The following is a 17,272-nucleotide window of genomic DNA, read 5'->3' as shown; positions in this document are numbered from 1 at the left end:
GGAGAGGAGAGGGGAAAGATTGAGGGGTGGGGTGGAGGAGGGGAGAGGGGAAAGGTTGAGGGGTGGGATAGAGAGGGGAAAGGTTGGGGGTGGGGTAGAGAAGGGAGAGGGGAAAGGTTGAGGGGGTGGGGTAGAGAAGGGAGAGGGGAAAGGTTGAGGGGTGGGGTAGAGAGGGTAGAGGAGAAAGGTTGAGGGGTGGGGTAGAGAGGGTAGAGGGGGGTGGGGTAGAGAGGGTAGAGGGGGTGGGGTAGAGAGGGGGGTGGGGTAGAGAGGGGAGAGGGGAAAGGTTGAGGGGGTGGGGTAGAGAGGGGAGGGGAAAGGTTGAGGGGGTGGGGTAGAGAGGGTAGAGGGGAAAGGTTGAGGGGGTGGGGTGGAGAGGAGAGGGAGAGGGGAAAGGTTGAGGGGGTGGGATAGAGAGAGGAAAGGTTGAGGGGTGGGGTAGAGAAGGGAGAGGGAAAGGTTGAGGGGGTGGGGTAGAGAAGGGAGAGGGGAAAGGTTGAAGGGGTGGGGTAGAGAGGGTAGAGGGGAAAGGTTGAAGGGGTGGGGTAGAGAGGGTAGAGGGGGCGTGGGGTAGAGAGGGGGTGGGGTAGAGAGAGGGTGGGAAGTGTCATGTAGGGGGAAAGGTTGAGGGGGTGGGGTAGAGAGGATAGAGGGGGGTTGGGGTAGAGAGGGAAGAGGGGGTGGGGTAGAGAGGGGAAAGGTTGAGGGGGTGGGGTGGAGAGGGGGAACACTGGTGTGGATTTAGCAACAAAAAATAAATAAAGTGCTTTGGTTAAATCAACTTCCTGTCTGAGGTATAAAAAAACTATCACAACAAAATCAAGCCAAAATAACAACAAAAACTCGACGCCATTCAGAGTTCCTGGATACAATACTCACACACACTATTTACAGTCTGGGGTGTGTTTATACAATATACACACAAGTTGGGAGTGTTTATTGGGGTCTTTATGTGTTATCCTCACATATAGATAGGTCATAATCTCCACAAGGCTTGCCCACATATAGATAGGCCATAATCTCCACAAGGCTTGCTCACATATAGATAGGTCATAATCTCCACAAGGCTTGCTCACATATAGATAGGTCATAATCTCCACAAGGTTTGCTAGATCCCACATAGCAAAGTTGGGAATAGTACAAGACTGTCATGGAATCTGTTCAGAATCCACCTGTGGGCTCGGACCTGTGGGCTCGGACCTGTGGGCTCGGAGCTCATTTGTGGTAGTAATATGCCTCAGGGTGTTCAGTCAAGAAGAAGAAAAGGGTAAATCTCCAGAGGGGCTCTGGTTAGAAGTTTCTCCTAGACACAGATCTAGGATCAGCTTAGGTAACCCTCCCCAATCATAACCATTAGAGCGAAAAACACAATACTGAACTTAGATCTGCATCAAGAGGGAACTTTATCCTACAGCTCAGCTAGGAGCTCTATATTAACACACACATACACAAACACACACACACACACAAATACACAAACACACACTCACGCTATACCAGTGCCATACCCGAGCGCACAGAGCGTAAGCAGTAGGAACCATGTGATAGGCTGAGAGGTGTGGGCTGAGCTGGGTGGGTAGATCGTCCAGCGCTCGCGGTGGGGGTGGAGACTCTCCATGTCCTTCAGGGCGCTGAACGCCGTTGCCGTGAAGTTAGCGTCCCCGGTGGTCAGGAGGTCAAACACACACGAGTGGAAATAAATATCCTGCACCTCAAGCTGCTCCCTGCAGCGTGCCCGCGCACCCTCCATACTGAATCCATGGGGGGTGCTGTAGGGACCCGTGTGGGAGTGTGTGTGTGAGGACTGGTCCTGGCCATGTGGCTGTTGGAGCTGTAAGCCCAGGGCAGGATGTGGTAGAGGGAGAGGCAGGGGCAGGTGACCCCCCCGGTCGATGCGTTCCGAGGTGGGACATCCATTCAGGCAGAGCTGCAGGTCCTGCGTAGCGTCGTAGGCATGGGCCATCTCCTCCGGGATGCGCACCGCCAGGGTCAGGTAGCGGCCCAGCTGCCGTATGATAACTGTCACGCCGATGTACCTGGCATGCAGCTCCACGTGGCGACCGGGGCTATGCTCCGAGATCCACAGCGCTTGTACCTTCCCGGTATTTCCGTTAAGGTTGTGGTCAGGGGCCCCACTGCTCACGGTACCGTCTACGAAGGCAGTGGGCAGGTCATCTGTTACTGCCTGGTAAACACGCTGGTCTGTACACTCCTCAAAGGGCTTGAATATGACGGTGATCTATGGACACACAAACGTCATAAAGTGACCAGGCACACAATAACTTTGATCTTTGTATGAAACAGGTTAAAACAGGTTTGCCAGACACTTTATAATATCTTATGAAGTTTATCTTGCAATCCAAACACAGCAAGGATACTGGCCTCCCAACTTGTTTAATTCTAACCCCTCATTCTAGGCAGCAAAGAGAACACTGACTGCACACTGACATTCAATACTAATGTGGAAGAAAAAGGATGTGAACCCTTTGGAATTACCTGGACTTTTGCATAAATTGGTCATCAAATTTGATCTGATCTTCATCTATGTCACAACAATAGACAAGTGCTTTAACTAATAACACACTAATTATTGTATTTTTCTTGTCTATATTGAATACATAATTTAAACATTCACAGTGTAGGTGGGAAAAGTATGTGAACCCCGAGGCTAATGACTTCTCCAAAAGCTCATTGGAGTCAGGAGTCAGTCAGCTAACCTGGAGTCCAATCAATGAGACGAGATTGGAGATGTTGGTTAGAGCTGCCCTGCCCTATAAAAAAACTCACAAAATTTGAGTTTGCTATTCACAAAAAGCACTGCCTGATGTGAACCATGCCTCAAACAAAAGAGATCTCAGAAGACCTAAGATTAAGAATTGTTGACTTGCATAATGTAACGGCTCTCTTCTATCTCCTCCTCTGATGAAGAGGTAGAACAAGGATCGGACCAAAATGCAGCGTGATGATGATTCATGATATTTTAATGAAGGAAAAACTTACATACAGAAACTACAAAAATAACTAAATGAAATAACGAAAACCGAAACAGCCCTATCTGGTGCAAACACAAAGACAGGAACAATCACCCACAAAACACTCACAGAATATGGCTGCCTAAATATGGTTCCCAATCAGAGACAACGATACTCACCTGACTCTGATTGAGAACCGCCTCAGGCAGCCATAGACTACGTAGCCACCCCACAAAACCCGAAGACAAAAAACACACCACAATAACCCATGTCACACCCTGGCCTGACCAAATAAATAAAGAAAACACAAAATACTAAGACCAACGCGTGACACATAAAGCTGGAAAGGGTTACACAAGTATCTCTAAAAGCCTTGATGTTCATCAGTCCACGGTAAGATAAATGGTCTATAAATGGAGAAAGTTCAGCACTGTTGCTACTCTCTCTAGGAGTGGCCATCCTGCAAAGATGACTGCAAGATCACAGCACAGAATGCTCAATGAGGTTAAGAAGAATGCTAGAGTGTCAGCTAAAGATTTACAGAAATCTCTGGAACATGTTAACATCTCTGTTGATGAGTCTACGATACGTAAAACACTAAACAAGAATGGTGTTCATGGGAGGACACCACGGAAGAAGCCACTGCTGTCAAAAACAAAACATTGCTGCGTGTCTGAAGTTTGAAAAAGTGCACCTGGATGTTCCACAGTGCTATTGGACACATATTCTCTGGACAGATGAAACTACAGTTGAGTTGGTTGGAAGGAACACACAACACTATGTGTGGAGATAAAAAGGCACAGCACACCAACATCAACCTCATCCCCACTGTAAAGTAGGGTGGAGGGAGCATCATGCTTTAGGGCTGCTTCAGGGCCTGGACAGCTTGCTCTCATCCACGGAAAAATTAATTCCCAAGTTTATCAAGACATTTTGCAAGAGAATGTTAGGCTGTCCGCCAATTGATGACCAATTTATGCAAAAATACAGGTATATCCAAAGGGTTCACATACTTTTTCTTGCCACTGTACACTGTGTACAAACATTAAGGACACCTGCTCTTTCAATGACGTAGACTGACCAGGTGAATCCAGGTGAAAGCTATGATCCCTTATTGATGTCACTTGTTAAATCCACTTCAATCAATGTAGATGAAAGGGAGGAGACAGATTAAAGAAGCATTTTAAACCTTTAGATAATTGAGACCTGGATTGTATATGTGTGTCATTAAGAGGGTGAATGGGGCAAGACAAAATATTTAACTGCCTTTGAACAGGGTATGGTAGTAGGTGCCAGGTGCACCGGTTTGTGTCAAGAACTGCAACACTGCTGGGTTTTTCACGCTCAACAGTTTCCGTGTGGAGGTGATAGAGGAAAATATAGTTTAGATGATCAATTATGTATTCGTTAATGATTAGAAACCATTTATTCTAATACTATTATGTTATGATATGAAAAGTAAAAGTTATTGGTTAAGCTGTTACTGAAAATGTATGCAGAACTAATTTGATTGTCTGCGCCTCTTGGGAAGGTCAAGGGGGAGAAAAAGCTTTTCAGACAAGATAAGAATGTTTGGGTTTTGTTCCATTGGTGAGAGAAATCTGTATCTTTTAGACAGGTTGTAATGTCTGGTTTATGAGGGGAGTAGAAAGCATCTCCGGACCTAAACAAAAAAACAACGGGGCTATCGTGGGAAACTGATGATGTCATTTTGAGGTTATAACCTGTGGAAATCTGTGTATGAGTTAGTACTCTCTGGAATTAAACGCTCTTTAACCTGGCTTTTAAGACTGGTCTCGATCTACTTCATGCATAATTAATGAACTTACAACTCATTAAATGAATTAGAAATGAGTGCTAATTGGTTTTGGCAATTAAAACATTAAAGGAATTTAGAATTCCTCTATCAGGAGGCCAACATGGGCCAGCATCCCTGTAGAATGCTTTCTACACCTTGTAGAGTCCCTACCCCGACGAATTGAGGCTATTCTGAGGGCAAAAAGGGGGTGTGCAACTTAATATTAGGAAGGTGTCCTTAATGTTTTGAACACTCCTTGTAAAATACTACAATATTCCCCAACTTTCGGCCTGCGAGACGAATTTGGACTGAGGGTGATTTTATTTGGCCCCCAAGTTCTCAGCAAAAAATATAGAACATATACAGTACCATTCCAAAGTTTAGACACACCGACTCATTCAAGGGTTTTTCTTTATTTTGACTATTTTATACACTGTAGAATAACAGTGAAGACATCAGAACTAGTAACCAAAAAGTGTAAAACAAATATATTTTATATTTGATATTCCTCAAAGTAACCACCCTTTGCATTGATGACAGCTTTGCAGACTGTTGACATTCTCTGAAATCATATTTGTCAGATGGCTCAGTCCAACTCTATTTTACACAAACACACACATGCGTGAGCACACGCAAACTCATTTAAAAATATATATATTTTACCTTTATTTAACTAGGCAAGTTAGTTTAAGAACACATTCTTATTTCCATTGACAGCCTAGGAACAGTGGGTTAACTGCCTTGTTCAGGGGCAGAACAACACATTTTTACCTGGTCAGCTCAGGGATTCATTCTTGCAACCTTTCGGTTACTAGTCCAACGCTCCAACCACTAGGCCACCTGTCGCTACACTCATGCCATTAACTCTCCACAGAATACATTTTAGCGATGACCAAATGACATTTGAACCAGTCGTGATTAGCAGACACAGCTAAGCAAACACACCCAGGATGAGGGATGGCAGACGCAGTGGCATGGTGGTTTTTATTTTTTAAGGGGTGGATCAGCTTAATATTGTGGATAGAATGTTGCTTCCATCAATGTAATTGTCTGCATCATTTCCAATCCCCCATATATTTTTTTGGGTAAATATATATATCCATATACATACACGCATGCATATATACATATACACATATACACATACCTATATAGACATACATATGTTTTTCTTTTTTAAATATACCTTTATTATTCCCTGAAAAATCCTACCACTCTTCTCCCAATTGGAGTAAATCAATAAACACTTTAAGCTTCTACCTTCAGTTTATATATCTTATACACATTTTACAGACACAATCTATTTTACAAGTTATATTTTGTTTGTTTTTAGTCCTTCCTCTATTTCTGATGTCCATCCAGTTTGATTTCTATTTGTAACTGTGCCATTTCACAAAAGTTCTGAACCTGTATACATTTTACAGACTCTGTATGTTTTCATTGGTTATCTTGTTATTAAGTCCCACCCTTCAGCTCCATTCAACCTCTCCCATCTGTCTCTCAACATCATCCAGTCCCACCCTTCAGCTCCATTCAACCATCTCCCATCTGTCTCTCAACATCATCCAGTCCCACCCTTCAGCTCCATTCAACCCTTCTCCCATCTGTCTCTCAACATCATCCAGTCCCACCCTTCAGCTCCATTCAACCCCTCCCATCTGTCTCTCAACATCATCCAGTCCCACCCTTCAGCTCCATTCAACCCCTCCCATCTGTCTCTCAACATCATCCAGTCCCACCCTTCAGCTCCATTCAACCCCTCCCATCTGTCTCTCAACATCATCCAGTCCCACCCTTCAGCTCCATTCAACCCCTCCCATCTGTCTCTCAACATCATCCAGTCCCACCCTTCAGCTCCATTCAACCCCTCCCATCTGTCTCTCAACATCATCCAGTCCCACCCTTCAGCTCCATTCAACCCCTCCCATCTGTCTCTCAACATCATCCAGTCCCACCCTTCAGCTCCATTCAACCCCAGTCCCACCCTCCCATCTGTCTCTCAACATCATCCAGTCCCAGTCCTCCATTCAACCCTCCCATCTGTCTTCATCCAGTCCCACCCTTCAGCTCCATTCAACCCCTCCCATCTGCTCCATTCAACCCCTCCCATCTGTCTCTCAACATCATCCAGTCCCACCCTTCAGCTCCATTCAACCCTCCCATCTGTCTCTCATCTGTCTCCATTCAACACCATCCAGTCCCTTCAGCTCCATTCAACCCCTCCATCTGTCTCAGCTCAAACATCATCCAGTCCCACCCTTCAGCTCCATTCAACCCCTCCCATCTGTCACTCAACATCATTCAACCCATCTGTCCCACACCATCCAGTCCCTTCAGCTCCATTCAACCCCTCCCATCTGTCTCTCAACACCATCCAGTCCCTTCAGCTCCATTCAACCCCTCCCATCTGTCTCTCAACATCATCCAGTCCCACCCTTCAGCTCCATTCAACCCCTCCCATCTGTCACTCAACACCATCCAGTCCCTTCAGCTCCATTCAACCCCTCCCATCTGTCTCTCAACACCATCCAGTCCCTTCAGCTCCATTCAACCCCTCCCATCTGTCTCTCAACATCATCCAGTCCCACCCTTCAGCTCCATTCAACCCCTCCCATCTGTCTCTCAACACCATCCCATCTGTCACTCAACATCATCCAGTCCCACCCTTCAGCTCCATTCAACCCCTCCCATCTGTCTCTCAACACCATCCAGTCCCTTCAGCTCCATTCAACCCCTCCCATCTGTCACTCAACATCATCCAGTCCCACCCTTCAGCTCCATTCAACCCCTCCCATCTGTCTCTCAACATCATCCATTTTGGATTTCTATTTGCCATATTTTTTTCAACTGTGCAGTGATCCTTTCTATTCTCATAGCTCCTACAGATTGTAAATTAAAAATATATTTTTTTGCTAAAATATTAATTAGATTACTGATTGATTAACTATGGCATTTCAAATCACCCAGTATTGCTATCTGCAGCGTTAGTTCTAGGCAAATGTTGCAATTCTTCAGCCATTCCTGGACCTGTGACCCAAAACGAGCTACAAATGCGACATTACCAATATAAATGATCTAATGACTCTGCCTCCTCACAGCAAAATCTGCAGAGCTGGGAAGGTTGTATCCCCCATAAATATAACATTCTATTGGTTGCAAGAATTTTGTGTCGTAATTTAAATTGAAAAAGTTTTGAATCCGGCGTTGTTTTGCGTATCAATTCATAAACCATGTGCCATGGAATGGGTACATCGAACATCTCTTCCCAACTATGTAACAATTTATATGTTTTTTGGTCCTTACATGAAATTAGTATATGTTTTTATTTATTAGACTTTTCTTCAATCATTTATGTTCTTTAATACAGGGCTCCTTTAATACAAGTTCCTTACGTTTTCCCCTTCTATATGGCCTCTTCCATTTTTGTGGTAATGCTGCAATTAGTTGGTTGTAATGTTGGGTAGAGCAGACATTTCCATATGTCTGTTAGCTGCTTGTGTGACATAATTCCACCAGTCCTATTTATCATATCATTCACTAAAATTATACCTTTTTTAAAAATGTATTTGAAAAATATGTTTTTTCAATTAGTATATTTGAGTTTAACCACAATATTTGTTGTATTATTTGTTCTGTCTTTTCAGGTGGATTAAACTGAAATTGCAACCAACTCTCTCAGGCTTGTTTAAAAAATAACTATATTTTGGAGATGATTTCCTTTTCAAACAACCGAAAGTGAGCAGTTATCTGAACAAAGGGAAAAGGCCATTCTTGAACATAGGATGAGACATTCCTACCAATTTACTAGAGAACCAATTTGGATTTAAGTGGCATGGTGTTAGCCAGGTCCTTCTATCTAGGCCAAAGCCACACAGTCATAGGGTTAGCATTAGCATGAATGACTGCTTTGTCCAGTTGTCAGAGATGAGGTCTGGGCAGCCATTAGGCCTGTTGCAGGCACAGTCACACATCAATGGGTGTGTGTGTGTCTGTGTGCTAATAATTCTGACTAATAGCGAGCCCTGACACAGGGTCAGAGCAGCAGCAGTATAACTATCACCTGGATGGGCGGGGGGGACTGCATGGCCGCTTGGCCACCACAGAGATGCCTTTGTGAGGCACAAAACGGATTTACTGACATCTAAAAACACTCTCAGCCTGTTTGTGTGTGTGTGTGTGTGTGTGTGTGTGTGTGTGTGTGTGTGTGTGTGTGTGTGTGTGTGTGTGTGTGTGTGTGTGTGTGTGTGTGTGTGTGTGTGTGTGTGTGTGTGTGTGTGTGTGTGTGTGTGTGTGCGTGTGTGTGCGTGTGCGTGTGCGTGTGTGTGTGTGCGTATTTTGTCATTTAAGGTATGGTGCCCTTCACTCTCGACAGTAACCTGCTTCAGGCCATATGTGTGTGAAAGTTCTTGAGCCCACTGCAGACACACACATATATACACAGTGGTTTCTTTCACGCGCCGCCCATTCCAGGGTATTAGGGGTCATGCTATAAGCAGCTATTAGTTAAGTTGGGATTCCAACACCACGTTAGTCACGTGTTGGTCACAAGACTCAACTGTTTGCTCTGCTCTCCTCGCACCTGTGAGTGAGACTGTGTGTGTGTGTGTTTTCTGCCTCAATGAGAACAGCTCTGGCTTCAGCTGCAGAGCTCTTCATACCAAACAGCTTGTTTATTCTGTACGCCAAACTCAACCTCTTTTCTTCTGTCCCAGCCTTCACTGTATCCTACATCCTCACAACACTGCTGCTTCAGTGGAGAGCTGGGTCAGAACATCCATCTATCAGAGGTCTTACAGAGGGAATCCCTCCGTCCTCTAGAGCAGGGTCTGTTCTGTGAGTTTCATACCTTTACTCTACTACAAGATGGAACATGCTCCACATAATACTTTTAGTACATGTATTTTTGTTTTATATTAAAACAAAACAATCTTCCTGTATCTATAAGTGTATTGCTGTCTACTTTGTTGGACGGTCACCCTTTCTGAAGTATGTAGGAAGGAGTTTTTATATATACATACAGTAATGATCTCCCCTCACCTTATTGGTCGCTGTGGCGCTGGATCCCGTTACCACTGGAACGTTGGTCACCTGCACAGACAAGTAGTCGTTGTCAATAAGCGGCCACGCCCCCTCCACCTTGCAGGTCTGGAAGCTGTCCTTAAACGTCCGCAGGTGGGGGTCCCCGAACAGCCCGCAGAACAGGTACCCTGGCAGCGTGTGAGTGTGTGTGTGAGGGTGTGTGTGAGCATGCTGGGTGCGGCTGTGGTAGTTGCAGGGCTCTGATTGCATCTCGGGGTGTGTGGAGGAGGTGGGCCCGTCACGGGAGCAGTTTCTCTGGGTCATGAGGTCTGAGATGCCCAGGACAGCAGAGTGGAAGACCAGGTTGCCCCTGCAGGACTTGGCTGTCCTCTGGGTGCAGGCGCTGTAGGACCTCAGAGCCTTACAGAACTCTACGTCAAAGCCATCCAGCGCTGGGGTCAGGTGAGACGTCAGGGACACAAAGTCTGTGGTGCACTTCTGGATACGACACTGAGGGGTGGCCACCTGGCAATGACCTGGAGAAACACACACACACTAACTTTCAGTACTATAGTACAACTACAAGAGTATTACAGTTCTATTATGACAGCACTAATACAATACCAGAGCCCTGGCAGGGTAGCAATACCATATCTATGGAGGAGGCTTTGATCTCTATGGCACAAATAAACACACACAACACTACTGGCCTGTTCAGATTAGACCAATAAAGCAGAGAAAGAACAGGCTACAGTGTGTGTGTGTGTGTGTGTGTGTGTGTGTGTGTGTGTGTGTGTGTGTGTGTGTGTGTGTGTGTGTGTGTGTGTGTGTGTGTGTGTGTGTGTGTGTGTGTGTGTGTGTGTGTGTGTGTGTGTGTGTGTGTGTGTGTGTGTGTGTGTGTGTGTGTGTGTGTACAGAAACACCACTTTATGACTTTTATAAACCAGAACAAAGAGCAGCGCTGAGAGACTGACACAGAGACTTGCAGACCTTCCCACAGAGCCAGAGATAAGACTGAGCTAGAGAGTGAAAGAATAACAGATCACACACATCCACATCTGATAACTGTTACATAATATTCTATGCTGCCTAATGAAGCTTGTCATTCTCCAGACTGCCATGTTTATGATATTGCCTCAAAATAATGCCCTCACATGGGAAAGAAAACTCCAGAGTGCATCTTTAAGAGCTCAGAGACACCATCATGAAGAAGTACTAAAAGCTGCGGGTGGCCGCAGACCGCAGTGTGTTAGCCAACTCTATGATCTAGAAGTTATTCCGAGCTCTCAGTGCCAGGCTGGAGTCTGCAGTGACCTCTGCAGTGACCTAGCCAATGGAGGAAAATAAATCACGTTGGAATGATTCACTGATTACATCTATACAGCAGTAAAGGCCGTCTAGAGATGGTTCAGCCAGCGATAATGTTTTCCTATGTAGTGCAGCATCTTGGTCAATGTACTGCAGCAGTAGTTCATATAGGCTTGGAAAAGAGAGGCCTGTTAAGGCTTAGAGAAGAGGGAGAGAGAAAGAAGAGATAAAAGGAGAAGATGCCAGGCCTAATGCATCAGCCACAGTGAGCTCCTATTAGATTAGGCCAGAGGCTCTCTAATGCGTACACACACACACACTTACTTATAACTATTTCTGAGAGAATACTGGCTCTGCTTCCGCTGCCAACAACACACACTGTCAGAGCTCACCTGATTATGGCATGATTTACTAACAGACACCAGTACACCAGGGGTTGGAATCATTCCGTTCTGAGTAGAACCCCTATTTATTTTGTACTGTTCCAGTGTTCCAACCAGCATTACAAAGTTCTGAACCGTTTCCAACCAAACAAAAGTTACTGTTCATTGTATCCCAGGAAATCAACATAGTTTCTACATTTAGCTCATTCATTTACCACCCACCAATTAGCATGGATAGAGCATCTTGCTATGGAACGGGTAAGCTAGTTGTTTACATGTATGATGGCCAGATAAGTGCAGGCACGAGATGTGATTGAAATTCCACGGGTGGGGAGAGAGCAGGAGAAAGCGGTGGACATGGAGGGGGTTTGTGTTGAAGCACTGAGCATGATGATGGGTAGGAATGTGTTTAGGCTATTACTATCATCATAACTCCAGTCATCTACATAATGATATACACACACCAGGAATATTGTTTGGAACAAAAAATACAATTATTTACCGTTTCTCAAGATTTGAAAAGTTCTGTTCTGAACCACTCGAGATCACTTTCTATGTTCTGTTCTGGTTAAAACCCCTGCAGCAAACACACACACACACAATATAGGCCTATTCACACACACGTCATACAGAACTTATGCTAACAATAGGCCTAGCTCCCATGGTGCAAACAGTGGTAATGCAAACACACCCATGGTTATCCTGGTATGAATGCCCTGAACCATAAGATGAAGGGATAACAGAAAGAAGAAGAATGTTGCATAAAACCAACGCTCTCACTCTCTCAGGACTGTGTGGTGAGGGTTGTGTGTGTTAGTACCCGGGCCAACCAGGTGGTGGCAGCAGTGTGCTGAGTATTAGAGGGGGGTACACAACATAACACGTCCAACTCACACTCCGGATCAGAATCTCCCTTCATTGTGTTAAATACTAACACTAGTCCTCAACAAACACACACACAGATACAGTGAACAACTAAAAAGTTTAATTCTCAGGCTGAATCTTGAGATTAAACCTCGATGCCAAACACATGTACTGTAAGTCTCAAGTGCTTCCTGATCACACAGGTCTTTCTGATCATACAGGTCTTTTGCAGTGAGTCTAGTCTGAACATACTGATAACTGTGGCACAATATACAGCTGCTCTGGCCTCCGCTTCAGAGACACTCACTTACGTTTCAACACACACACACACACACACACACACACACACACACACACACACACACACACACACACACACACACACACACACACACACACACACACACACACACACACACACACACACACACACAACACACACAGGGCTGAATAACGGTAAATAGTGTGGACGGCTGGTGGTAATGACGCTGCAAGATAATATCAGGATCAGAAGTGATAGATCCCTGGCTGGTCTGGTGCATCTGGCGGTGATGAGCACCATGAGACAGCTGTGGAGCCTTGTTACCAGTAAGCAAGACACACACCACACTAGCAACACAATAACACACAGACCAGCTAGCTACACACACCATCAACACACAGACCAGTAAGCAACACACCACACCATCAACACACAGACCAGTAACACACAGTCACAGACACCACACCATCAGCTGAATAACCCACGGACCAAGTTTTGTTACGAGCTAGCTACACACACCATCAACACTATAAAACACACCAAGTCGATGTTTATTCTCAATAATTGTTGTTTTGTTTTTGTATATATCTCCTCGTTGCAACATCTGACATCCCCAATGAGACAGGACATGCAGATGAATTAAAAGTGTGAATCAGTTAAATGGAATTATACTGTCAATGGTGTTTTATGTTGTCATGAACAAACTGACAAAAGTCAAATAGAACCTTCTAAATGGATTAGATGATTTTAAATTGTAATTCTTATTGTCATGGAGCATCAGAGTGTTTTTCATGCTTATCAACCAGTCCTCATCCTCCTACTGCAGAGAACTGTACACAGACAGTGTCATGTCCAGCTGTCTGGGACCGTGTTAAACTAATTACCTGCTGCACGCACTCACACCACACACAGTCATTGAGCACGAGTTGCACAGCAGGTCTGGGGGACATCCAGATTGGTGATGGGCTGTCGCAGTGCCAGCCCAGAACATGGCTCTCTGTATGGGCACAACTGCCAGCTAGCACCGCGTTACTGAGGCCAACCCAGAGTCTATATGACGACTTCAAGTAGCCTAGCCTACTAGCACCCAAAGTGCTTTCCTCTGGTATTTAAGTCTATTCTACTTTATTACATCATTTTGATTATATTATATTTCTCTATATCCTAGAGTTTCTGTATGATTGTATTCTGTTATATTCTATTCTAGATTATATAGTTATATTTATTTCTATTTTTACCTTTACTGATAAGTAATTAAATGAACAACAAATTATTATTTGCACTGTCACAATATGGTTCTGTTCTGTTCTATTCCATTCTATTCTAGAGTCTCCATGTGGTCCTATTATATTCTACTATTTCCTTTGTGTATTAAAAGTACAAGTAAAGCTATAATTTTGTAACATAATTGTACACATTTATAATTTTCATTCCAAATATTATTATAAACCTCTATTATTTTAAAAATGTGTCAACAATAATCTGTTAGCCTGTCTGCCGAGGACCTGCCACTAAGATATCTGCATAGCCAGCCTTCCCTTTCTCTATCAGCCATTAGCGTCCCACGGCAGAGACACCGCGGGAGAAACTCTGGAGAAACACTGGAGAGACCTTTTAACTGCTGCGTCCGCAGGAGAGAGAAAGAGAGGCACAATCAAACAATAACACGAAGAGGACAGATACACTCCCATAGGCACAGGCCTATAGGATATACACACTATTAGACTCCCCTCAACCCACATGGAAGACTCATTCCAATCCCACCCCACTAGGCACACACTGGTTGAATCAACGTGGTTTGAACCAACGTGGAATAGACGATGAATTGACGTTTATGCCCAGTGGGATATTCTAAGTTGTGTCATTATTAACTGGTTATTAATTCTTCATTAGCCTATAATTGTTATGGCACATTCGCAGCGCTCGAGCTGAAGCGAACGGCGTACAGGGTACTAGGTCCCGATTTAGGCTACCGAGAATGAACAACATCCGAAGTAATATAGTTACCACCTCTGTGAGCCCCGTAGCAGAGAGCGAGGAGCAGCACCAGCAACGGCCGCAGGCGGGGCACCCTTGGTGGGGATGCGAGGCGCTCGGCCCCGCGGTAACAACATCCGGCTCTCCCCATCCCCGTCCATACAGGGCCAGGAGGGAAGAGGGGACAGACAGCCACGGGGGAGAGGCGTGAGGGGCGGCGGAGCGGTTTCCGAGAAGTCAGGCCTCTGCTCTCCTTCTCCCTCCCTCTGTTCTCCTTCTCCTCCTCGAGTGCGCAGGGGCATTAAAGCGCAGCTGCTCCGCGGAATGCGATCCGTTAGGGCGGTGGAAAGGAAAAGAGAGGAAAAGGGAAAAACTAAGTTGCGATATAAAAATACAAGTCCATCCAGCAACATAAACACTTTCACTCCTTCTTCGTCCCCTGTGACAGATTTCCTTCCCAGACCCCTCAGTGTGTCTCTAGCAGCTTATTCCGTCCTGACTGAGTTGAGTGTTGTAGCGATCAACCTCGGCTCCCCTGTCTCTGTCTCTCTCTACCTCACCTCAGAATCCTGCCCCTCTCCTCTCTGTTCCTCAGATCTATGGGAGAGACCTAAGGACACTGCTGACCTGCAAACGACTAACTAAAATATAAAACGAACCCTTACTTTAACCAAACCCGTAACCCTTACCGTAACCTAATTTTAACCGATTCTGAAATTAAATATCAATTTGCAGGTCAGGAGTGTCCATATAGCCTTTTCCCAGATGGATACCACAGATGATCCATTGTTGACCAGATACTCAAGTGGCCACTCTAACAATGAAAATAAATGTATTTAAAAAGGCAGTCGGGAGGAGGCAAGATCAGTTGGAACCATTCTAGCCAATGAGAGGACAGATACGCGTGTGAAAACGGGCACGACTCCGATATAAAGTGTTTTTTTTTTTAATCAAAGTTGCCGGGATGTCACGTGTTCTACTTATATCAGTAAACTCGTAATAAGGTAAGTATTACGACATTTCTATTATTTTAAATAAGCCTCACGTATCAAATAAGCCATTCAAATTTTCGTTAACCCTATTCGACACTCTCATGACCTCCCATACACAAACTCTTCGCTTGGTGAGCGAAAAAATCAAATAAAAATCGCCACCTGCTGGAGAAACAGATTTTGGGCCCACTTATCCCTCTCGCATTGCTTCTTCCTCTGTTTGCTTAGCGAATGAACCACACCATTGGCGAAAAATCTGCCTCTGATAGAGGCCTCCTTGGCTTCCCTGGAGAAAGAGAAAGAGGGAGGAATAGTGCATGTTATTTTAAAAACATCAGAAGTAAGACAAAGACCTAGAGACAAAATTAAGTTTTACAAGCCCTAATGGTAATGAATATGATGACACTATTAAACATGCTCAAACCAATTATTGCCACACACAGGTGTACGATGTCTTTCATCTCCTGACAGGTGAGACAGAGGCATCGTGGGTGTTGGAGTCCCACTGAGACCCAAATATATTTGTTACTGAGACTAGCTCAGAGGAGAATATTACACCCCAACCATTATTTTTACACACCTTCACAGCATCTCATTTCCATTGTTGATGTCTGGAATGCTGAGCCTGCATATGATTTTTTTTTTTTTAAATCTAATTCCCTCCAACTGTTTTTTCTCTCTCCCTCTCACTCTCTCTCTTCTAGGGTGTGTGTGTGTGTGTGTGTGTTTGCATGTGTGGCTGTTAATCCTCTCCCGTAGTCCAGACAGAATGTGTCAGGTGTTAGGACAGTTAGACACCAGTGGGAATCTCTGTTCACATTAACATCACTGCTGCTATGTGTGGTCACGCTGTGTGTGTGTTTATATACAGTGCCTTGCGAAAGTATTCGGCCCCCTTGAACTTTGCGACCTTTTGCCACATTTCAGGCTTCAAACATAAAGACATAAAACTGTATTTTTTGTGAAGAATCAACAACAAGTGGGACACAATCATGAAGTGGAACGACATTTATTGGATATTTCAAACTTTTTTAACAAATCAAAAACTGAAAAATTAGCCAATGTGAGTAAAACTTTGAAACAGGTTAAAACTTATTTGGTATAGGGGGCGATATTTTGACATCCGGATGAAAAGGGTTCCCAAAGTAAACTGCCTGCTACTGAGCCCCAGAAGCAAAGATATGCATATAATTGGTAGATTTGGATAGAAAACACCCTAAAGTTTCTAAAACAGTTAAAAATAATGTCTTTGAGTATAACAGAATTGAAATGGCAGACGAGACCCCGAGGACAAACCACCCCCCCCCCAAATGTTTTTTTTTCCTACCTCTGATTTCAATGGCTGGCACTTTTATAATAGTGCTAAATCGTGCCCGATTGCAGTTCCTAGGGCTTCCACTAGATGTCAACAGTCTTTAGGAAGAGTTTCAGGCTGGTTTTTGGAAAAATGGGGGAGAATAAGTAGTTTTTCTAAGGGCTTCCATTTTGGCTGTAGTGTTTCCATGCGCATGGCCGAGACAGCGCGTTCTTTTTGTTTATCTCCGGTAAAGACAATAACGATTCTCTATATTAAATTTGATTGTTTATTTGCGTATTAGGGTACCTAAGGATTGATTATAAACATTGATTGACTTGTTTGGAGAAGTTTATTGGTAACGTTTGGGATTCATTTTGTATGCATTTTGACCGATGGAAAC

At 44.5% G+C, this 17,272-nt stretch overlaps 1 protein-coding gene across 2 annotated transcripts; it reads right to left on the bottom strand.

Moving 5' to 3' along the window:
- Positions 1 to 658: 658 nt before the first annotated feature.
- LOC124036410 (repulsive guidance molecule B-like) lies at positions 659 to 15,444 on the bottom strand. Of its 2 annotated transcripts, none has more exons than XM_046350971.1 (3): positions 14,614 to 15,444; positions 9,808 to 10,325; positions 659 to 2,239 (listed from the first exon to the last, which is right to left on the bottom strand). In XM_046350971.1, exons 1-3 carry the CDS (start codon positions 14,732 to 14,734, stop codon positions 1,487 to 1,489), a joined length of 1,392 nt encoding a protein of 463 aa, XP_046206927.1. In that variant the 5' UTR covers positions 14,735 to 15,444; the 3' UTR covers positions 659 to 1,486. The 2 variants fall into 2 exon arrangements, with proteins under 2 accessions (XP_046206927.1, XP_046206928.1); XM_046350972.1 differs by having other exon boundaries at positions 14,617 to 15,441.
- Between the last annotated feature and the right edge of the window lie 1,828 nt (positions 15,445 to 17,272).

This window comes from Oncorhynchus gorbuscha, linkage group LG05 (assembly GCF_021184085.1).
Source record: "Oncorhynchus gorbuscha isolate QuinsamMale2020 ecotype Even-year linkage group LG05, OgorEven_v1.0, whole genome shotgun sequence".
Taxonomy (NCBI): domain Eukaryota; kingdom Metazoa; phylum Chordata; class Actinopteri; order Salmoniformes; family Salmonidae; genus Oncorhynchus; species Oncorhynchus gorbuscha.
Note: the sequence above shows the minus strand (reverse complement) of the source record. Positions and strands in the feature narration are given on the sequence as shown.